This window comes from Podarcis bocagei (assembly GCF_964188305.1).
Source record: "Podarcis bocagei genome assembly, chromosome: 9".
NCBI classification, from domain to species: domain Eukaryota; kingdom Metazoa; phylum Chordata; class Lepidosauria; order Squamata; family Lacertidae; genus Podarcis; species Podarcis bocagei.
The window spans coordinates 64,886,053-64,910,022 of NC_138134.1; the positions used below are offsets into that span (position 1 = coordinate 64,886,053).

General features: G+C 43.9%; 1 protein-coding gene across 1 annotated transcript; it reads right to left on the reverse strand.

Moving 5' to 3' along the window:
- Nucleotides 1-1,579: 1,579 nt before the first annotated feature.
- Nucleotides 1,580-23,642, reverse strand: IBSP (integrin binding sialoprotein). Its single transcript, XM_081207333.1, has 7 exons — nt 23,574-23,642; nt 19,520-19,585; nt 16,358-16,408; nt 16,187-16,258; nt 11,139-11,216; nt 4,940-5,059; nt 1,580-2,549 (listed from the first exon to the last, which is right to left on the reverse strand). Exons 2-7 carry the CDS (start codon nt 19,571-19,573, stop codon nt 1,983-1,985), a joined length of 942 nt encoding a protein of 313 aa, XP_081063459.1. The 5' UTR covers nt 19,574-19,585; nt 23,574-23,642; the 3' UTR covers nt 1,580-1,982.
- Nucleotides 23,643-23,970: the final 328 nt, after the last annotated feature.

A 23,970-nucleotide genomic window follows, 5' to 3' on the forward strand; every position in this document is an offset into this window, starting at 1 on the left:
ATTACTGCTAAAATATTATGGCATCAGCTCATACGTAATGTTAGTCAGGTAGAAAACACTGCATGCATGATGGTGAGACTTGTGTGCTGTTTACTCGGTTGAAGGGAAGTTATAATGTGGAAGAGGAAGCAGTCGTCAAAGCCAGTTTAGACATACACGACTAGAAATGCACAAGGGAATGTGGAAGTTCTACATTGTTTTGGTGGCTGCAACTTGAAAACTTATCTGCAGTGTTATCTGCGTCCAAACATGAAAAAGTTACAGGTAGGTAGCCGTGTTGGTCTGCCATAGTCAAAATAGAAGAAGAAGAAGAAGAGTTTGGATTTGATATCCCGCCTTTCACTCCCCTTCAGGAGTCTCAAAGCGGCTAACATTCTCCTTTCCCTTCCTCCCCCACAACAAACACTCTGTGAGGTGAGTGGGGCTGAGAGACTTCACAGAAGTGTGACTGGCCCAAGGTCACCCAGCAGCTGCATGTGGAGGAGCGGAGACTCGAACCCGGTTCCCCAGATTACAAGACTACCGCTCTTAACCACTACACCACACTGGCTCTCACTGCATGCACATGAAAGCTCATACCAAGAACTAACTTAGTTGGTCTTTAAGGTGCTACTGGAAGGAATTTTTTTATTTCAAACATGAAAAAGTGTGTCAAGAGAGGTTTCTGGTTCCCATATATTTGTCAGGATTAGGAGTGGAGGAGAAATCCAATCGGGTGTGCATTTAAAGCCTGATTATCAAATTTGCACCTTCTGAAACACTGTATGTGAACCAAAACACAGCGGTTCTTCAGAATTCGCACTTCTCTGAATTTTGCAATGCAGTTCTCCAACCAAATGTGTTTACAAAAATGCATATATTTGGGGAATGTGTGCATGAAAACGATGCTATTAGTGAAGATGACACAAGAAAAATGCATTGCTATGGGAAACGGCTTGCAAAAATGTGTACATTAGTCAATAGTGCATATAAAAATGTGTTTATTAGGTGAAATTTGCACTGAAATTCTGATTAATTTCCATCAGGACTCCCCCCCCCCAAAAATATATATATTGCAAATTGCTGCAAGATGTGTGGATAACTGTATTTAAGGTTGGAAGACGAAACTCTGGGAGAACTGAACCTTACAGATCCTTTCATTCCTATCTAGTCAGGATCTGGATGTGAATGTTTTATGGTTATGCCACATAATGTTGACAACAGTACTTGAATTATAAGGGGTAGTGGAGGCTCAGTTACCTTTTATTATAAGTCCCATAGTTCTTATTTTCAGAAGCCTATAGAAGAAGAAGAAGAAGAAGAAGAAGAAGAAGAAGAAGAAGAAGAAGAAGAAGACGACGACATATTGGGGACATAGTCTGGCTAAAGTTAGGGGATTCAGTAGATGGGATATGTATATTTCATAACAGAGTCCCCTACCTTTCTCTCATCTTATGTCTTCACCCGTAATTTGAGTAGTGGGTTTTACACTGTTCAAGCTAAGCAGATTTCAGCCTGGCTGGATAGGATGACCTCTGGGTGCCCCATGAAAACTGCTCTGCGCTTCCCAAAGGCAATGTGGAAAGAAATGAAAATGGCCTGACAATTTCATCATTCTTTATCTTTACTTAGAGCAAATCCAGCCTGCACAATGTTTCAAAACTCATCTTGACTTTAACAGAAACACAGGGGCAGAGCATGTACAGCATACGACACACTTCAGTTTGATAATAACTCCATTTGACACACTTCCGAACCGTTCTAAAAACAAAACTGCAAACCCTACAAAAAGTCCACAACGGGTACATGAATACTGGTCAAAAGCGCAACAAAAACAGTTATTTTAAAAAAAACACCAGACAAAAAGAATACATTTTCATAGTTAGCAGTAAAAACAGACAGCAACCTCCACTCTCACTTAAAAGGCACCATGTTATATTGTGATACTTCCTGAGTAAGCATTTGCAAAAACATTAAGCAGGCCAAGAGACGGCTTCTTTTCCTCATTGGTTGTAGTAGTATTCTTGGCCATAGACGTCGTACCCATGGCCTTTGTAGTAGCTATACTCGTCCTCATAGGCTCTGAAAGTATCCCCTCGGGGCTGCCCATTCTCACTCGCGTAGTATTCTGTTTGAACCTCATAGCCATTCTCATAACCGGTGGTGGTGGTATCGTACGGCCATGGCTCTTCAGAGGGCGTGTCATAGTGCCACTGGTCCTCCGTGGTGGTTTCGTATTGGTCCTGATACTCCGTGGTGGGGAGGACTGTGGGGAGCAGGGTGGTCGGAACGGCGGTGGTCGCTTCGTTTTCTTCCCCTTCTTCCTCTTCCTCTTCTCCATTGCCGCCGTTTCCGTTCTCTTCCGCGGTACTGTTGGTGCTTGTGCCGTTGATGCCGCTTCCGTTCTCGTCCACCGTCTCTGCTTCTTCCTCTTCCTCCTCTTCGTTTTCTTCTTCTTCGTCACTGTCTTCCTCTCCCTTCCCTCCTTTTTCGGAAGCTTTGTCCTTTTCACCCTTTTTAGCTGCTCCTCCATTTCCAGGTTTCTCCAGGGGCTCCTTCTTTACGGGGCCCTGCATGGACACATCAAATATTGCGGGAGGCAGGAAGGGGGAGAAAACCCAGAATTAGAATGGAGGTAGGTGATCCAAGGCAATCAAACCAAAATATGAAAGCTAGGAACATAGTATAACAACTTTTCCCACTAATCAACATACCATGCCCACATGTGATCCCAAATAGCAGTGAACAGGAGTTGTCTAACCCTCTACATGATACAACTTTGACCGTGTATATATTAGCAGCAGCGTTCGAAATTCACCAGGCACATTTTGCACCTGGCTATTGGCCACTTAAGGGACGCGGGTGGCGCTGTGGGTTAAACCACAAAGCCTAGGACTTGCTGATCAGAAGGTCGGCAGTTCGAATCCCCGCAACAGGGTGAGCTCCCGTTGCTCGGTCCCTGCTCCTGCCAACCTAGCAGTTCGAAAGCACGCCAAAGTGCAAGTAGATAAATAGGTACCGCTCTGGTGGGAAGGTAAACGGCGTTTCCGTGTGCTGCTCTGGTTCGCCAGAAGCAGCTTAGTCATGCTGGCCACATGACCTGGAAGCTGTACGCTGGCTCCCTCGGCCAGTAAAGCGAGATGAGCGCTGCAACCCCAGAGTTGGTCACGACTGGACCTAATGGTCAGGGGTCCCTTTACCTTTTACTATTGGCCACTTGCAACCAAGTGAAGATGCCTGGGCGCCAGGATGGTGCCTGACGTCTCCACCATATGGAGGTGCATGCCTGGGGGATTCTTGCATCTTGCCTGTTTTCACACACTAGCAACACACCCTGTAGAATTCTATCCGTTATATTCCACCTGTATTGTACAATCAGAATGAATTTCAGGAACCAAAAAGTCGTACTGAAAAATACGACTTTCGAACTATCTGCCCCCAAAATGGTAGCTAGGCATTCCATTTTGGTGACTGTAACCCTGGTTTAAGGAGCCATTTGGAGCCTAGCATATATATCCGAGTTTCTAACTCTGATTAGCACAGGCATAGGTAAACTCGGCCCTCCAGATGTTTTGAGACTACAATTTCCATCATCCCTGACCACTGGTCCTGTTAGCAAGGGATGATGGGAGTTGTAGTCCCAAAACATCTGGAGGGCCGAGTTTGCCTATGCCTGGATTAGCGGCTTAAAATGCAGCGAGGTTGTTTTCGCACCACTGTGTTTCACGTTGTATTTGCCACATGGCTGTACACACTAGAGAGGGGCTGAGGATGCCTTCACCTGGTGCCCTTTACCTGTTTGGTTTCCCCGTACCTGCAACCTCTCCCAAACTTCTACTGATGAAGCTGTCATTTGCACATCCGCTGTCATCTGTGCATGTGCCACAGCTTTCTCAAATGTACTCTTGGCTTCACTGCCAAGTGAGTGCAACTACCATTTTCATATTGGACGGAAGGTGATTTGGAGGAAAAAGCAGAAAGCAGCAGCATTCTTCAAGAAGCTACAGGATAGATATGGACTGTGGCAAATGTTGAATGCTCTGAGCAGCCTTCCAGGGGCCAGAAGCTACAGTGGGTGAAGAAATGAATATGAATTTTACTTTTATACAAGAGGTTAGCTTCTACACACACCTCTCGCTATCCTCCTTGCGAGCAAGCAAGAGCCATTTAGAGTTGAAGGGACACATTTCAGACAATCAGAACTAGGGTTGCCATATCTTGAAGAGCAAAAAAAGAGGACTCTCATTTAAATACTTCTAATAAAAGTAGGCTACAAGAAGCTGTGATATATTGCTGAGGGTGGAAGGAGATGAGAAGAGGGAAGCAAGTCTTCAACCACCAGTTACGTCTACGTCTCATCCAGAAAGTATAGCCCAGACACATTTTGGCAAATTTAAAAATGCCCACCAGGACAGAAATTTTACCCCTGAAAAAGAGGGCCTGTCCTGGAAAAAGAAACACCCAAGCAAGAGAGGTAAAAGAAGAGGGGTGAGGGGTGTGGCTAAGGAGAAGGTGTGGCCTGGAAAAAGTCCATTAGGCCAGATGGAGGGCTCTAGGGGGCTACACTTGCCATTGCACTCTATTTATGTTAGCTGTTTTAGGGTGCAAACCCATGTCCGCATTCCACCTGCTGAAGGACCATAGGATGTGGTAGAAGCCCTGCTGTGTCCATAGAAGACCAGATTTGCTGCTGCCACGACAGATATGCCCCTGTCTGAGTTGGATGAGGACCATGGCATGGGAGCGGGGATGGAAGCTTCAACCCATTGCCCCCCACAGCAGTTCTGATCTGAATCATCTCCCCTCCACCCCACTATTTGCAATGGGAGGGGAACTTGCCTTAACGCCATTAAGAAGAAAGCACCCCATTATATGGGATGGTTTGAGGCAACAGGCTGGTAGTAGCAACCTGTACAGCTTTCCATTTATTGCAGGGGTATTAAAGGTCCACCAATCTTACCTGCTTAGGAGGTGTGGCTTTGCTAGTGCCCTTTTTATCTGCAGTCACTGCTGCAGTAGGAGCCTCTGTCGCCGCTTCATTCTCCTTTCCACCTTCATTGTTTTCTTCATTTGACTGTCCCTGGAGATGTATCAAAAACCAGGAATATCAGAATTAATTTCAACTTCAGTAGATGCAGTAAACACTGGTTTATAGAATGGGTAACTCTCTCTCTCCTTCCATTTCTCATGTGTGCAATAACCATATATCTGTTTAGCTTCCCTGTTTAGGGAAGCTTTTAATGTTTAATAGGTTATTGTATTTTAGTGTTTTGTTGGAAGCCGCCCAGAGTGGCTGGGGAAACCCAGCCAGATGGGCGGGGTATAAATAAATTATTATTATTATTATTATTATTATTATTATTATTACATCAGATTATGACTGGTGCATAGAGAAGACATTAAACAGCTCTTTATGCACTATATGAAGAAGACCTTTGTGATGCTCAAAAGCCTTCACTGTCATCAGAAAGTGACATAAATTATAGCACCTGTCTACTTTCCACTTTGAAATCGTCTCAGCTCAACAGAGTCCATGGTGTGTGTGAGAGAGATCGAGACAGAGGACTCAGCTATACAGCTGAAAATAATACGTTTTGAATGTGTTGTAAAGTGCAATATATAATTGTGACACAAGATGGTGGTTGTGAGCAGTGGCGTAGCGTGGGTTGTCAGCACCCGGGGCAAGGCAAGTAATTTGCGCCCCCTAACCCATGGATTTGCGCCCCCTAACCCCCAGATGTTGCGCCCGGTGCGGCCGGCCCCCCTGCACCCCACGCCACTGGTTGTGAGCTATAACGAATTCAAAGCATTTTCCAAAACGATTTTTTTTTTTAAAAAAAAAAGCATTTTCACAACGTTTTTAACATGCGTGCATATTCCACCAGATAGACAGACAACGAGACGGCTGATAGATAGACCCACATGCCAGATCAAATGAAATGGAAACACTGGTAACCATATTTTATTAAAAAACAAAAATAGACGAAGCTTGAAAAAAATGTTTCCAGGCTAATATTGGAATGATGATCCAAATGCACGCATGTTGCATTGTGGAATCACAACTAGCATCTGGTATTTATTCTGGAGCAGGGGTCAGCAAACTTTTTCAGCTGTACCTCAGAACTTGGGGGGGGCGGACTGTATTTTTTTGGGGGGGGGGAATGAACGAATTCCTGTGCCCCACAAATAACCCAGAGATGCATTTTAAATAAAAGCGCACATTCTACTCATGTAAAAACACCAGGCAGGCCCCACAAATAACCCAGAGATGCATTTTAAATGAAAGCACACATTCTACCCATGTAAAAACACGCTGATTCCCAGACCGTCCGCAGGCCGCATTTAGAAGACGATTGGGCCGGATGCACACACATTTTAAGATTTAAATTAGTTTGACTGAGAGATGGGGGATTAGGGCACTTTCTGCTACAGCTGTCATCAAGGCATCTGATATTTGAAGGGCGAACTGGGAAAGTGAACCTCAGGTCCTGGATCAAACTTGATCTCAAACATTTGCACTGGCACCAGTGCCCCCAATGCTGGCACAACTTCACCACAAACTGGCATAACGTCATGTTTTGCAGCATTGCTCTGGCATTGCTGTTGGTCAGAGCAAGCTAAGTACTTCTGTGCCGGGGCAGCAGTTCTTAGGATCAGGCAGTTAAAACACTTAAAATAAGATGTCGTGCAGTGCCAGTAAAAACCTACGTTATTTTCTTCTCTGTTGCGAGAACTTGCAAAATTGCATGGTGTGGCTGGCTATTTGGATAGCAATCCGAGAGCATCACAACCTCTATAAAAAGCAATTATAGTGTTCTTGTTTGCTTAAATGTTCCTGAGGTTCTGCTTTTGTCGAGGCTGGACACAGCCAGTAGCAAAACCATTGAGGTGGATCCGAGAAATACAGTGGTGCTTTCTGAATATTCGCAAGTGACATTCTGCTTTTCTGCATATTGAGGCTTGTGAATAGAAGCCTCCAGCTGTCTGCTGTGGCAGCTTGGAATCCCAAGAGCCCTCTTTCAACTGCAGTATTACATTACTCCCACTTACATCCTTGTCAGCACCTGACAGAAGAGTGGAGGAGCAAGGAAGTGCTGCCAGGATAGGTAAATAGGTGAGCAACAGCTCTGAAGGAAGGCATGTAATGAAGCACCCCAGATCCCTGTAGCAGCTGTCAGCTACTACAGTCAACTGGAGGCTTCTATGTGATTTTTTCCCCATTGTTCCTTTGAACATATTTTCAAATGACTTAAAGTTTCTTAAGATCGCAATAAAAATTTATCAGGAAATATAATGTTTTCATTTAGTGCATTTCCATCCACCCCTGAAGGGCTCTTTGTAATGTAAGTCTTACCAGGATTGGTAAGATTTTGCAACCTAATTCAAAAGATCCCTGCACTGCAGGGGATTGGACTAGAGGAGACCCTAGTTGTCCCTTCCAACTCTACAATTCTATGATTCTATGACTGTGCTAAAGGTAAAGGGACCCCTGACCATTAGGTCCTGTTGTGGCCGACTCTGGGGTTGCAGTGCTCATCTCGCTTTATTGGCCGAGGGAGCCGATGTACAGCTTCCGGGTCATGTGGCCAACATGACTAAGCTGCTTCTGGTGAACCAGAGCAGCGCACAGAAATGCCGTTTACCTTCCCGCCAGAGCGGTACCTATTTATCTACTTGCAGTTTGACGTGCTTTCGAACTGCTAGGTTGGCAGGAGCAGGGACCGAGCAATGGGAGCTCACCCCGTCGTGGGGATTCGAACTGCCAACCTTCTGATCGGCAAGTCCTAGGCTCTGTGGTTTAACCCACAGCGCCACCCGTGTCCCTTATGACTGTGCTAACTACCTACTATTTCCCACTTGCAGCCCCACATGTCTTCAGTTCCCCCTCCCCACTTAGTCCCTTTTAAAATCCCTAATTTACACCATCACCTCTTTGACTATATACATTTAATCCACATACATTCAGTAAATTCTGTTTTAGAGTAGTTTTCTCCATACCATTCTAATTACTAATTGCTTCCCAACAAAATATATTATGGACAGAGGGTACAGTGTAAACATTGGCCCTGGTGTTCAGACCTCCTGCTCCCCACCCCCAAAAAAGCATTGACACAGGATAATTGCCTCTCATGTGCGCAAATTACAGCCTAGCAGAGCTGGTAATAAATAGATCTTTACCTCTAAAGCCCTATTCTGTTGTTAATTAGGGTTGCCAACTGTGAGGATTATTTGTTTGTTTGCTTCTTTGGAAAGACAGTTCCCACCTCAAGGCAGTTTACAACAAGTATATATATATATATATATGAAGTTTTAGTGTTTTGACCATCATCTTCAAGAGAAGAATCAGAATCTCCATCCCATCCTGTTTTTGCATGAATCTGCCATTTAAAAAAAATCTGTGTGCAAATTTGTATTTAAATATATATTTCTGAATGTATTTTCTCACAAGAGATGCATTTATCAATATCCTTTATCTCACTGTACACATTTATAAACATATTTTTATCCTAAAATACATATTTCTAAAGGCACTTTGGTACATTTTATGGTGTTCACACAATATATTCAATAAGTGTACAATCTATACCTGTATACACAGATAGTTGAGCTGCATGCTTGTGGAGTCATTCACATGTAAATTTCACTGAGTGTACAGTTTGTGTGCCTGTGTACACAACAGCTGAGCTGTACAAATCAACAAGTGTACACTCTTTCACACAAACCCTTGTGCGTGGGTAGAGACTGCTTGTGACTTAGCACCACCAACAGCCAAGAGAGACAACTCCTTTCCCCAAAAAACTTGGGAACTGTAGTTAAAGGTGCTGGGAATTGTAGCTCTCTGGTGGGGGAAACTACAATTCCCAGAATTCTTTAGGGGAAGCCAAGTGCTTTAAGAGAGAAATGGGTGTTGCCTAATTAAAGACAGGAGGTTAACTTTTTATTAGGGACCCGTCCAACTCTCCTTCTATGACCAGAAGCTCCTTCCGTTCACACAGCAAGAAGTTAGGATGCAAAACAAGGTGTTTGTCTCCCTAAAATAATTGTTTCTTATAACTCCTGCCACCAGGTTGCTTCACCTGGAAGCCCAGTCTGGCACTTATTCTGATCCACCAGGTACCAGCCTTTGCCCTCAGTCACCAGGCACTGCTCTGCTCTGCCCCTATCCTATCAGGCTCCACTCTGTGATCCACTGAGTCTCATCCTGTAGTTTCCAGATTCTGCCCCTAAATCTCAGGGCCTGCGCCTCAGGAGAGCTGGCTAATTGTCATGGTGACAAGGAGAATCCTACCCAGAAGTAAATCCCCATTGCTGAAGCCACAGAGAACCTATGAAAGAGCCTTTTTGGGGAAAGCCAACAAGGCTTTCTCTAGTAACCAGAGAAATAATAAAAGGTTGGGCGAGATGGTGAGGTCTACATTTAACTTAGACCCACCCCAATAACTGTTCATAAAAACAACACCCTAACAGAATGGGCCTAGAAGGCTCAGGGCTTGAGACAAATGTGTGCCCCCAAAGTACAATAGAACATAGTGGCCCTCTTGTAGCTTTTGACATCCAAGTCAGGCCAAAAAAAATCATTTTTTATAAATACTCTTGTGTCTAAGCACATATTGACCCAAGAGACCATAACGGTACTGAAATGAAGAAGCTATTCCAGGCTGTTCAGGTAAAATATGTGTTCCCCAAATAACATGTATACCAAGATACATATTTACCTAGGAGATTATATCGGCTCTCGGGGAGCTAACACGGTCCTGAGGTAAACACAAACATGGAGAAGATGCATAACAGCCAACACTGCAAATACGACAGCGCCCAGACCTGTGTCAGGGACCATTGCTCCTTGTGGACACATTGTCCCTTTTTGTGTCAATGGGCTTGCTTTCTGTTTGACTGAGGTGGGTCTTGTTGTGGATGGCTCTTTGGGGACAATCCAAAGGAAATAAGACTCAAGTGCACTGGCTTAAGGAGACCTAAGTCCTATTGAGCGCAGTGGGGCTGAGGAGTAGTGGGAAAGCCCTTCCTGGAATCTGCCAGGTTGTGGATTGAGTAGACTTTGTACAGTTGAGGGAGCAGGCGGAGAAGCAGGGGAAAGGCTAGGTTGAAGCTTCCGCCTTAATATACCTATTTTCTTAATGTAGGAAGTGATATCTGGTTTTCAACATTGCAATATATCATCAACTAAACATCTAATATACCAATGCAGTCGTACTTTGGAAGTCAAACTGAATCTGATCCGGAAGTCCATTCGACTTCCAAAATGTTTCGAAACCAAGGCATGGCTTCTGATTGGCTGCACAACCTTCCTGCCGTCAATCAGAAGCCACGGAAGCATTGTCAGACATTTGAGTTCCAAAGAACATTCGCAAACCGGAGCACTCACTTCCGGGTCTGCGGCGTTCGGGAGCCAAAATGTTCAAGTTGCAAAGCGTTCGTCAACCAAGGTATGACTGTATATCACAATGTCTGAAATAAGGATTGAGCTATTGGCTGGCTTCATGGTTTTTCCCACATTGTGATTTTTGCATAACACCCACCCACCCACCCCCACCCACACACCATGATTCATGATATATTGCCAGGTCAAAAGTTATGAAACCAATGTCACGATATGGACTTCAAACCTGCTTTGGACGATATATCGTCCAGTCCTCACACACATCATGATTCACAATATATTGCCAGGTCAAAAATTATGAAACCGATATCACAAAATGCACTCCCAATTGGTTTTGGATGATATTTTGATCGTATATATCACAAGGTGTTTCTTTAAATTATAATTATTTAGCTATGTGATTATCCTTATAAAAGAATACCTGAGGGTGAATTAAAGCTGACCTGCCCAAGTACTGAAGAACAAAATATTATTGAATAGTTCACCTGAGGACCATAACAACTGCATTGGTATAAATGGACAAAAGTCACATCTGTCTCTAAACCTTTGGCTCTCACAATCTCTCACTGTGCCTTTAAGGGTTGCTTCTTGTTTAGAGGACTTGAGACTTGAAAAATATTGCGAGGAACCAGAATGGAAACTTGTGGGCAGTTAGTAATCGTCACCATGGACGCTCGCAGAGTACATTCTATAAAAACAATCCTGGTTGTTTTCTTATGCTCCTTGGTTTGTTGTGACCAATGCCAAACATGTCTCTTACCCCTTCTTCTTCTTCCTCCTCCTCCTCTTCTTCTGAACTATCACCACCATAGCCTTCTTCGGATGAGTCACTGTTAAACTAAAAAGAGATACAATTGTGAGGCATTTCCCGTATTTCTATCACAAAACAGAATGCTGAATTGTACACATGTAAACGGTCAACTTCAGTTCTCAGAAAAACACACACACAACCCAAACAGCAACAATCCCATCTGCACTATACATTTAAAGCAGTCTCACCCCACTTTAAATAGTCACGTCTTCCCCCAAAGAATCTTGGGAACCGTAATTTGTTAATGGTGATGAGAATCATGGGGAGACACACACACACACCCCATTCCCCTCACAGAACTACTATTCTCAGATGTCCTTGGGAAAAGGGATTGATTGTTAAACCAATTTGGGAATTACATATATAGTGCAGAAGGAGCTTGGTAGTTCACATGCTTGTTATGCATAAATATGAGGCTCCACATTCAAAGTTTAAAACCAGAAGGTCTCTGGTTTGTTCTGTGTCCTGCTGATACTGTGAAAGTTATTTTTTAAAAAATTAGATATACAGTGGTACCTCGGGTTACAAACACCTCGGGTTACAAACACTTCGGGTTACAGACTCCGCTAACCCGGAAGTAGTAGTACCTTGGGTTAAGAACTTTACCTCAGGATGAGAACAGAAATCGTGCACCGGCGGCAGCGGGTATCTAAAGTGGTACTTCAGGTTAAGAACGGTTTTAGGTTAAGAACGGACCTCCGGAACGAATTAAGTTCGTAACCAGAGGTACCACTGTATAGACAGCCCTTCATCATAAGGTCTCAGGGCAGTTCACAGAATAAAATGCAGGATAAAAACAAGTAATTATTACAAACAAAACAGTAAAACAATAACCCCACCCTTCCCACAGACACATTTCCCCCTAAATTGATTTTTGAATTCTGAATTTATTGTTATTCACATTTTATACTGTATTTTATGCTGTTTTTTGTTGCATCAATTAAGTGTTTTAAATTTGTTGTTAGCCACGCTGAGCCCGGTTTTCTGAACCAAGAAGGGCAGGGTATATATAATTTTTTTTTATGATGATGATGATGATGATGATGATTTTACACACACACACACACACACACACACACACACACACACACACATTATTATCATGCGTCTAAACTTAAAAAAGGAGCAAGGATCATGAAAAATGGATGCTACTCAGCACCTGACCTTCAGTCAAAGAGCTCAGAGGAGCTTATCATAGAATCATATATTTGATTCCCAGAGAGGCTTTCATGCGGCTTTTTATACGGTGACAGGCCCACTGAACTTCAGCCATAGAGCTTCATGGGCTGGACCACACTTCTCAGCTCACATGGCACTCTACACCTTGGCAATGCTCTCAAGGGGGGGGTGTCAGTTTCTTCCTATCACCCATATAAAAAACCGGAATGTTGCAGAAGCATCCTACGTTTTAGGTTAGGAAATGTTATCCCATTACAAGCGTTAGGTGTCTGAACAGTGTACTTAGAAGCGTACCTAGACACCCAAGCAGTCTACAGATGTTTGGGTTGTATGTCTATATTGGCCTTAACCTAAATGCCATGCCTGTTTTTTATAAGGAGGCAAACAAGAAAGATATGAACAGGATTCATCTTCTACACAGCGAAGCACAAAAATATCTCTGTACTCAAGAGACATGCCAAACCACTATTCTGCCGGCACAACATTCCCAGAAGAAGGACCATTTTTAGGCTTCTTGCATGAGCTATCCTTGAAAACATGTAATTAGCGTCCCCCTGCCCCAGCTGGAATCTCTCTCTTACATGCAAGAGTAGGGGTGGAGGGACAATGTCAATTATGTTCGCGTTTCAAGGTGAACTTGGACTTACTTAAACAATATGAGACCTGAAACACAGTTGTCCTTTGACATTCACAGTAATCCAAATTTTGCAATGCACTTCTCCAACAAATTAATGTCTACAAAAATGCATATTACTTAGGTGAAAGCATGCATAAATTAAATCCAGTTGTGAAAATAACATGCAAAAATGCGTTACCTTACGAGAAATGGCTTGCAAAAAAATGTGTACATTGGTCAAAACTATATACAAAAATCTGTTTATTAGGAAAATTCTTAAGGAAATTTCATGAGGATTTTCCCCACACACAACTCCCCCCCCCAAAAAAAAATGCTAAAGAAATGTGTAGAACTGAATAAAATTGGGGGAAAATGAGATACTGAAGAGAACCAAAATTGTCAGATCCTTCCATCCCTATTTAAGAGACAATGATCAAGACTCCTACATATGAAACTGCCGTGTGAATAGCTGCAGGCAAAGGTTTTGTTTCCTTTTCTTATCTTTACAGTGGAAGTTGTTATTATAAGAAATATTGTGACTTGTATTCAGAGGCATGAGGCAAGTTATCTCATGCCCTGGCTCCCTGGGCCATCATCACTGATCTCACGGGGACCAGCTTAAAAATCCAAAATTCTAAACACACACACACACAGAGACACACACACCTTTTTTGTGGTGCATGTGGCAAGGACCTGAAATTACAAAAGGGATTTCACATAGGGGTTGTGGGTTTCGTGGTTCTGTGACTTATATGTCACTTCTGAGGGCTACACATAGATGGAGATGGTCTATTCTACGCATAGATGGAGATGGTCTATTAGGGTGAATGGCAGACCCTATTTTCCAGGGATAGTCCTGGTTTCAGATTTGGTCCTGGAATGTCCTACTTTTCCTTAGGACATCCTTATTTTCATCAGAGAAATGTTGGAGGGTGTAGAGTTATGCAGTGCTTTTTTTCCTGGGGGTACACATACTCCTAAACATTTTGTGAATCATTGTACTTTTGTCTATTTACTGTACAGTGGTGCCTCGCAAGACGAAATTAATTCGTTCCGCAATTCTCTTCGTCTTGCGGTTTTTTCGTCTTGCGATGCACGGTTTCCCATAGGAATGCATTGAAAATCAATTAATGCGTTCCTAGGGAAACCGCCTTCAGACCAGGTCCGGGGACAGTCTGTCCCCGGACCTCTTCTGAAGGCTGGGGGGGCAAGGGCTTTTCTTCCCACCCCCAGCATTTTAAAAAACCCCGGGACAGCGGAGGACTTCTCCGCTGTCCGGGGCGATCTTAAAATGCTGGCGGGCGGCATTTTAAAATCGCCCCGGACAGCGGAGGACTTCTCCGCTGTCCGGGGCGATTTAAAAGCCCCTGGGAAGGCAGGCAGGGGGGACAAAGACTTTTGCCCCCCACCAGCCTTCCTCTTCTGAAGGCTGGCGGGGGCGAAAGTCTTTGCTCCCCCCCCCCGCCTGCCTTCAAAAGCTGTCCGGCCAAGGCTTCGCGGACCTCTCCGCCAGCAGCGGCAGCGCTGCCGCTGCTGGCGGAGGGTTGCCGCCATGCCGAAGCCTGCGCGCGCTGACATCAGCGCTCCCAGGCTTCGCGGCGCTGATGTCAGCACGCGCAGGCTTCGGCATGGCGGCAACCCTCCGCCAGCAGCGGCAGCGCTGCCGCTGCTGGCGGAGAGGTCCGCGAAGCCTGGGAGCGCTGATGTCAGCGCGCGCAGGCTTCGGCATGCCGGCAACCCTGCAAAAGACGTCCGGGGAAGCGGCTTCTTCCCCGCTTCCCCCGGACGTCTTTTGCAGCAAGGGGCTGCAGGGAGATAGCGATCTCCCTGCAGCCCCTTGCTGCAAAAGACGTCGGGGGGCAGCAGGGAAGAAGCGCTTAGCTTCCCGCTGCCCCTGGACCTCTTTTGAAGCAAGGGGCTGCGGGGAGATAGCGATCTCCCTGCAGCCCCTTGCTGCAAAAGACGTCGGGGGGCAGCAGGGAAGAAGCGCTTAGCTTCCCGCTGCCCCTGGACCTCTTTTGAAGCAAGGGGCTGCGGGGAGATAGCGATCTCCCTGCAGCCCCTTGCTTCAAAAGAGAAGACCCGCTGTCCCTGGGGCAAGCTTCGTCTTGCGAAGCAAGCCCATAGGGAAATTCGTCTTGCGAGGCAACTCGAAAACGAAAAAAACTTTCGTTTTGCGAGTTTTTCGTCTCGCGAGGCGTTCGTCTTGCGGGGTACCACTGTATTTGTTTTCCCCAATTTGAACTATAAATGGTGATTTTCTTGAGTCAAAATGAGAGTACAGTCATACCTCTGGTTGCAAACGTGATCCGTGTGGGAGGCACGTTCGCAACCCTCAGTGTTCACAGCCTGAAGCGCCGCGTCTGTGCATGACACGATTTGGCGCTTCTGCGCATGCGTGTGACGTCATTTTGTGTTTCTGCGTGAGCGCCAAAACCCAGAAGTAATCCATTCGGGTACTTCCGGGTTTGGTGCAGTCTGCAACCCAAAAACGCACAACCCGCAGTGTTCGTAACCCGAGGTATGACTGTACCCCTAAACATTTTTTTAGAAAAAAAAGCACTGGAGTTATGTGACCCCCGAACCATTGAGATAAGCAATTATACAACCTTTAGAAGACAACTGAAGTTAGCCCTGTATAGGGAAGATTTTAACATTTAACGTTTTATTATGTTTTCATTTGTGTTGGAAGCAGCCCAGAATCGTTGCGGCAATCCAATCAGATGGGTGGGGTATATTTAATAAAATGATGATGATGATGATGATGATGATGACTAATGCTGAATGGTATGGAATGGTGCACTGTTCAAGCAACCTCATTCTGCCCTTAGCCAACGCCTACATGTCTGCATCCGATCCAGAAGGTGGCAGTAGCTGTGGCTTCCTCCTTAATTTCAGGATTGCCATTATAGAACTCAGAAGGGAGGAGAACGACAGCAAAACGATAATTTCTTGTTTGTGCCTCTTACTGGCTCTGACTTCTCCTACTGTTGGCCTCCTAGCATTCCGCCACACCAATCCCAATGGACACCACTCGCTACTACACAGAGGCAAAACACTAGAGCCATCATATAATAATTAATTAGGCTCAAAAGGGCCTCTAACTCAGCGTCTGTATTTGCCTTTATTTCATGTCTCAGTAATGGTTCTTACGTTTTTTTAAAGATTTGGGTTTGGCATTTTAAAAAGGAATTGCATTTACCTGATATCTCTTTACAGGTGGGTAGAGGTAGGGGTACCTATAAAGAAAATACCTATATCTGTTCTTGAATACCTGTCAGAAAAAAGATAAAAGAATTTCAGCTGTCAAATTTAAGGAAAGAATCAACACATTTCATTTTGAACTGAGAATTTGATTTAGTTGACAACATACTGCATTTTCTTCAGAATCCTCTGCTTTGAATCTTCTTCTGAAGTTTTTTACCTGCAAGAAAAGAAGAGATTACTTAAGGCGGTGGTGATTTTCCCTTTTTTTCCTGCTTGCTTAGCTGGGTTTCGGTGCAGGCCTTAGTGATTCCTAGGTGAAACACATATCCACAATAGAAAGGAAAGTGTTCTTTATTTCTTCCTCACTTTCAGGCTTCTGATCTGGGGTTGTGTTGTAGTAATACGTTGCACTAAAGTGCTGTTTGCTTCTACATTAGCTTCACCCCACCACCACCACCACATACACACCAAACAACAACACTAGAGTGACACCTAGTGATGTATGCAGGATTGGCCTTCATAGATCAAAGCTATTTCTGCTGAGCAAAGAACCAAAACAGTTATCCTTTCTTTCTTTCATTATCTGTAGTGGGATGGACCTCTTCTTATATCTGTAGGATGGAGTTGGATGGGATATAGAAAAGAGCAGCAGTGTGATAAGAGAAAGAAATATATCATTCTAAACTGTACAATGTACTATGTGCAGGGATATAAGAAGCCAGAGATTTCCATCCCATCCTGTGTTGTTGTTGTTGCCATCAGCGTTGTTTCCATTTTGCTGCAGTTCAGCTTCTTCTACAACCTACATGATTCACCTTGCTATTTGCTGTGCTCAAAAGCAATCAAATCAATTATGCAATTACCATAATTTCAATGCATTTCACTGGAAGGGAAACATCAGAAACATTTGCAGACTGAAAATGGCAGGGCTAATTTCACTTATATTCTGTTTCATGATTTCTGTTCCTAACCTCAGATGAACATGTGAACTGCAGCAATTTCTGGTCACATTTCCATTTCCGATGGAATTATCTTGCATTCCTAAAGGAGGTGATATTTTCATTTCTGTGAGTTAACTGCAAATAATCAAAGCTCTAGGTGGGACACATATTCACACCCACCCAAGGGCCACATTCCCTTGGGGGTTATTTGTCACAGGGGTGCAAAGCAGCACCTCCCATCCATCTATTCAAATTGACACACAAGTGCATCCTATTCATCCATCACCCATTTATTCTCTCAGAGAGAGAGAGAGAGAGATGTACTGAGTTGAATAGGATCCAAAATGCAGCAGTCTGATTGGTCCTAGAACAATAGGATTCAGAATGCAGCAGTCTGATTGGTCCTAGAACAATAGGATCCAAAATGCAGCAGTCTGATTGGTCCGCAGGAACCACCCAATCCAGCTCCAGGTGGAAGTAAATCTGCAACCTGATTGGCCTACAGGACAATCCCAGAATTAGCCAATCACGTGGGGCCCATTGTGTAAATAATGTATATAAAGGAGACATTTCGATGATGATGATGATGATGATGATGATAATAATAATAATAATAATAATAATAATAATAATAATAATAATAATGGAGGCATACAAATTGGACAAAAAAGTTGGTTTCCAGGTGTAAAAATCAAAATTGGAAACAGAATTGTTAGATCCAAAACCCAAGAATTTGTCAAGAATGTATAACTTGCTGTTGAAATGGAACACTCAGGATGAGACGGTGAAATCAGCTATGATTAAATGGGCACAAGATGTTGGACATAACATAATGATGGCTGACTGGGAACGGTTATGGACCACAGGTATGAAATTTACGGCATGTAATGCCCTAAGAGAAAATTTAATGAAAATGATTTATAGGTGGTACATGACACCAGTTAAGCTTGAAAAAATTTACCATTTGCCCGATAATAAATGTTGGAAATGTAATGAGACTGAAGGTACATTCTTTCACCTTTGGTGGACATGCCCAAGGATTAAGACATTCTGGGAGATGATTTATAATGAAATGAAAAAGGTATTTAAATATACCTTCCTTAAGAAACCAGAGGCCTTTCTCCTGGGCATGGTCGGCCAATTGGTGCTAAAGAAGGATAGAACTTTTTTTATGTATGCAACAACAGCAGCAAGAATACTCATCGCGAAGTATTGGAAGACACAAGATTTACCCACCAGGGAAGAATGGCAGATGAAGCTGATGGACTACATGGAATTGGCGGAAATGACTGGCAGAATCCGAGACCAGGGAGAAGAGTCGGTGGAAGAAGACTGGAAAAAGTTTAAAGACTATTTACAGAAATATTGTAAAATTAAGGAATGCTAGAAGAATGTTGGAATGAAGTGATATGGCTTTAGCAGAAAGGTTATAAGGAATTAAGTACAAATAGATTAATAGAGTATTAAAAGAAAAATAAGGTTGAAATGTGTTAAGATAATTATAGGATAGGAAACAGGGGAAGATGGAAAGGAATTGCTGAAATAATTAATAGAAGTGGAATACAAAAAGGGAGGTGTGAGGAGGTCGTGGAAATATGTGAAAGAAAGATAAGACATTGAAATTTATTTATTTTTTTCTTTTCTTTTCTTTGTTGATGTGTTTTTAAATTGTTTTTGTTTTGTCTTGTTAGTTTAATGTTTTAGTGTAAGGCAGTGTCTTTGTATTGTAATGTATTGTTTTTTCTTTTTTGTAGTGTTTAAAATTGTTGTAAAAGCAATAAATATTATTAAAAATAAATAAATAAAGGAGACATTTCGGGGGAACTTCCATTCCTCACTACTATGAGTTGGATAAAGAGCACGAAATCCACTCTCGACTCTGAGTATATTTCAGAAGTCAAGGAGAAGAGATGGAGCTGAGAAGCAGAGGACCCCTGGAGCAGGATGGGAAGGCTCCTTTTACACTTCTTCCTTGGATGCTAAGCGGCAGCTGTTTGATTTTGTCTCATGAATGATATTGGTATGTCTTTCTCCTCAACCATGACTTTTGTGGTTGTGGCTGTGGCTAGGCAACTCGGACATCAATCCATGACCAGTCCCCACTGGGGACCTGCTGCCAACCTATCCACACACCCACCCGTTCTGTTTGCATATGGCTGTGTGACCTGAGCAAGAGACAGGCACATTGCCAATATACACAGAGTTTTCTTGTAGCATTTCAACAGTCCACCAGCAGGCAGGGCCAGCTGGCAGGGAATTCAATTGCTAGATGCAAAAACACAGAATGGAAGGGTCAGTACCCTTCAGAAACAGTTGCGATAAGTGTCATTGAAGTAGATGTTCACAATGCATCCTGTGATACGTAAATAATTGCTGATTTTACTCACTGAGAAGGCGCAAGCTATTCCCAAAATGCAGAGGAAGATTAGGGCTGCCTTCATTTTTTCTGATTTCTGGAAATAAAAAAAGAAAATACATTTCTAGGTTGGGAAACCAGGCATTTATACATGACAGGTGTTATTTTCACTGTCCTATTCACACAATAAATGTGTGTAGAGTAAACACATGGAAGAGGAAACAAGGCTGTGTCCACTGGGCCCACCAATGACCTCCACGTGTTCATCGAGAAATCCTGGTCAGTGTAGACAGAATTGAGCTAGATGGACCAATGATCTGACTCTGTATAAAGCAATTTCCTAAGTTTCTAACAGAACCTACATGCCCGTTTCTTGGCAAACTTACAAAGCCTCTTGACTGAGAGCCAAAGACCAAGAAGGTGAGAGTATTAGACCCATCCTTCAAAAACTCAGGGCCAGATCCAGCCCAGCCCCCACCATCAGATGCCAGGGCGACAGATGCTGAGGGGATAGGGAGCTGAGGTAAAGTGTTGGAAGACAGAGTTGTTGTTGTTAAAAAGATAAAAGGACCCCTGACCATTAGGTCCAGTCGTGGCCGACTCTGGGGTTGCGGCGCTCATCTTGCTTTATTGGCTGAGGGAGCCAGCGTACAGCATGACTAAGCCGCTTCTGGCGAACCAGAGCAGCGCATGGAAATGCCGTTTACCTTCCCACCAGAGCGGTACCTATTTATCTACTTGCACTTTGACGTGCTTTCGAACTGCTAGGTTGGCAGGAGCAGGAACAGAGCAACGGGAGCTCAACCCGTTGCGGGGATTCAAACTGCCGACCTTCAAATCGGCAAGTCCTAGGCTCTGTGGTTTAACCCACAGCGCCACCCGCGTCCCTGTTGTTGTTGTTAATTGAATTTATATACCCTTCTATACCCGGAGGTCTCAGGGTGGTTCAGAGAAAAGATCACAATATATAAAATCAACGTAAAAACAATAACCCAATAACCCCCCCCCCCAAGCAACATTTTAAAAGAGTACAGGATGCCAGTCAGGTCAACCAAAGGCCTGGTTAAAAAGGAACATTTTTGCCTGGCGCCTAAAGGTGTATAATGAAGGCGCCAGGCGAACTTCCCTGGGGGGATCATTCCACAGATGGGGAGCCACTGCAGAGAAGGCCTGTTCTTGTCTTGCCACCCTCCGGACCTCTTGAGGAGGAGGTACACGAAGGAGGGCTTCAGAAGATGTTATGTAGGCCATGCACGCTTTGCCATGAACCCAGTAAGCTAGCCTGCTGCCTTCAGATAAATGGAGGATGCTGTGCTCTGGGCAGTGCTAAGAAAGCTACCAGTTATGACTGGTTGTGGTTTATGTCTGTGGAATTGGGGCAGGAACCATCTTGTCCTCCTTTGCCTCAGGCAGCAATGGTCCTTGGACTGGTATGGCCTACCATGTTGATGGCCTCCCCTCCCAGTGTTGGTGAGTGGTCCCTCCTCTTATATGTTTCTGCTTGGACATGGTAGAAGCTCCGCAGGTGGAGGAGAGGGCAAGGGCAGAGTTGAGTGCCTTTGCAATTGCTCACAGTGCCTCACAGCAATGTGATGTTGCCCTGAGGCACTATGAGCAGCCCCAGAGGCAGCCACCCTGCTGGAAAAGGGAATTTAGGCCATCAGCCTCAACAATGGTAGACCCTTGGCTGAGGTTGCTGCCTGCTTGTGCCAGGTTTGAAACGGGCTGCTGCTACTGCATTGATATATGACCTGTTCCCTTCATCTGGTGCCCCTCCTCCTCCCTCCCTTGGTCATGTTTCAGTGTGACCAAAACGCTTCATCACGTTTCATCATTGCCAATATACCATCATGCGATGAGAATGGCTGTTTTGCACCGTGAAGTTGCTATTTCTTTGCAGCAGAGGAAACTTAAGCAAAACAGAGACACAGAAAATGTTGTACTTGACCTCACATTTGCTGTCAAGATGGAATTTTTTTAAAGGGTTTTTTTCTGAAATATGGCTGCCAAACATGTCCTATACTCAAAAGCAACTCTTGATCCTATCATAATCACATGTAATAGTATAGGCATCTATTATGTTATCATCATCCTATCATGTAATGTAGACCATCATAGCTTGGCAGGGGGTTGGACTCGATGGCCCTTGTGGTCTATTCCAACTCTATGATTCTATGATTCTATAGCCTCATGTGATATAATAGGCACCTCTTATTTCACTGTAGCTCCAACTACCCATTATTTATGAGAATTTGGCAGTGATATTGTGAGGAACAGCTGCGCTGGAACAGCTCCATGGATCTTAGTGGGATAGGAAGTAATACAAAGTTAATTGAATGAGGCTGGTGCTCCCCAAACCTCAAAACACCAACTCTGGACTGATTCCATGGGCCAGCTGTGGGGAAGATTGAGAGAAGGTGATATCTTTATCTCATTCTAGTCATCCAGCCCTGTTAACAGACTGATATGCCAATCCATTCCATAACAACTTCACTGTTGATATAAGGCATCAGGAGTGGTTATTTTTTGACCCAAAGGTCATCCTTGTCCAATTATTAGAGACCTCATGTCAGTGGTAGACATTGCCAATAATGGGTGTGGCTACCCACATGCTCTCTTGAACACAGCTCCTCCTCTTCCTCAACTGATCAGGGTGGATTAACACCTCCTCTCTGCTCAAATAATCAATCTGATGACTGAAAGGGGACGTCTGCATCTCCTTCAGGGCACTGGCCTCTGCCTACCCCAGTTCTGTGTCCCCCCCCCTTTGCCACTACAATCAAAACTGGTGGAGTCTTGGGGAGCCAGAAAACTTTCTTGTGGGGCTGGATCAGGCCTTGAGTTTGGGAGTTAGGCACCCATGTTAGGTAAATTCATAGTAAGGGTTGAAATCATAGTAAGGGGGCTGGGTAAGGAGAAGAAGAAGAAGAGTTTGGATTTGATATCCCGCCTTTCACTCCCTTTAAGGAGTCTCAAAGCGGCTAACATTCTCCTTTCCCTTCCTCCCCCACAACAAACATTCTGTGAGGTGAGTGGGGCTGAGAGACTTTAGAGAAGTGTGACTAGCCCAAGATCACCCAGCAGCTGCATGTGGAGGAGCGGGGACGCGAACCCGGTTCCCCAGATTACGAGTCTACCGCTCTTAACCACTACACCACACTGGCTCTGGTAAATGAGTTTTGAATATTCTGGAATAAATCACAATGGTTACAGCTTTATATGCATTCACTTCATTAAAATAGACCAAGGCCTCTCAATAAACGATCTAAAGTAATTGATGGCACCCACATTCCTAGTTTGGTTTTCTCAGCATAAAATCTTCACAACTTGGTGCCTTCCACCTGTTGTTAGACTACAACTTCCATCAGCCCCAACCAGAAGGCGATGATAGGAGCTGTAGTCTAAAACATTGGGTGGGGGGCACCTGGTTAGGGAAGGTTGATATAAAGATTGATCCAGGAAGTCCCTTGTCATTTATTTTACTTCCTCCATACAGCAGATGAGTTCTCATAGACAGTGTGTTACTTATGGCCTCCTAATGAGGTCGTGGCTGATGTGATGTTTGAGGAACCCAAGTAGCTTTAAGCAAGACAGTTACCTGCTAGGCTCAGCCTTGTCTACAGATGGCTGAGACAATGACAGTGACATACTCAGTAATGTATGGATTGCTGAGGACATGAATGGAGAATACTCTGAACATGCACAAAATGCTAAATAAATGCTAAGTAGTAGCACAGGCTCATTACATAGAGCTAGAGAAAACTTTTGCTATTGTGGTTGTTAATAATTTTGGACTTCCTGCCCTCCCTCCACCCACTAGTAATGATGTAAAATAAAGTTCAGCCAAGCATCTTTGAAGCCAAAGAGCTACGAAATACTACTAGCTTGTAAAATGTAAAACATTCCAGGTCTTATTCTGTTTAAGCAATTTCTGGCTAGCAAGAGAATGATTTAAGTAAAAGAAATTGCTCTCTTGATAAATTTGCACCTACAAAACGAAACATAGGTTACCTCAAAGCTAGAGTCAGAAATCCAGAAATCCGTGGTCTAAAGAGGAGAGAAAATTACAGTTGCCAGTCACTTACCAGCTTGCAGTCCTGAGAGTTTACAGGCTAGTCTCAAAGGAGTGAGGGGACAGAGATTTAACAGTTCGTCTGTTTGTTCTCGGCCATCCTAGTGGGATATAAGCACTATTTTTACCCTTCACCAGCCAATCACTGCTTCCCTTGCATGATGTCATTGAGTGGACTCTTACCAGAAATTCTCCAAACTTCAACATTTTTCTAGTCACAGATTTCGTTTATAAACACACAGTGCCATTTTAGTGCCCAGAGTTTTGGATCATTCCACTTAATTGAAGGTTTGAACCAGAGATGAATAGGTTCGGATGCCGAGCTGCATAATGATGGTCTGGGTTTAAATTAAACTAAATATCGGGAACATTAGTTGGGTGGTTTTTTTAAAAAAAAACCAACGTGGTTT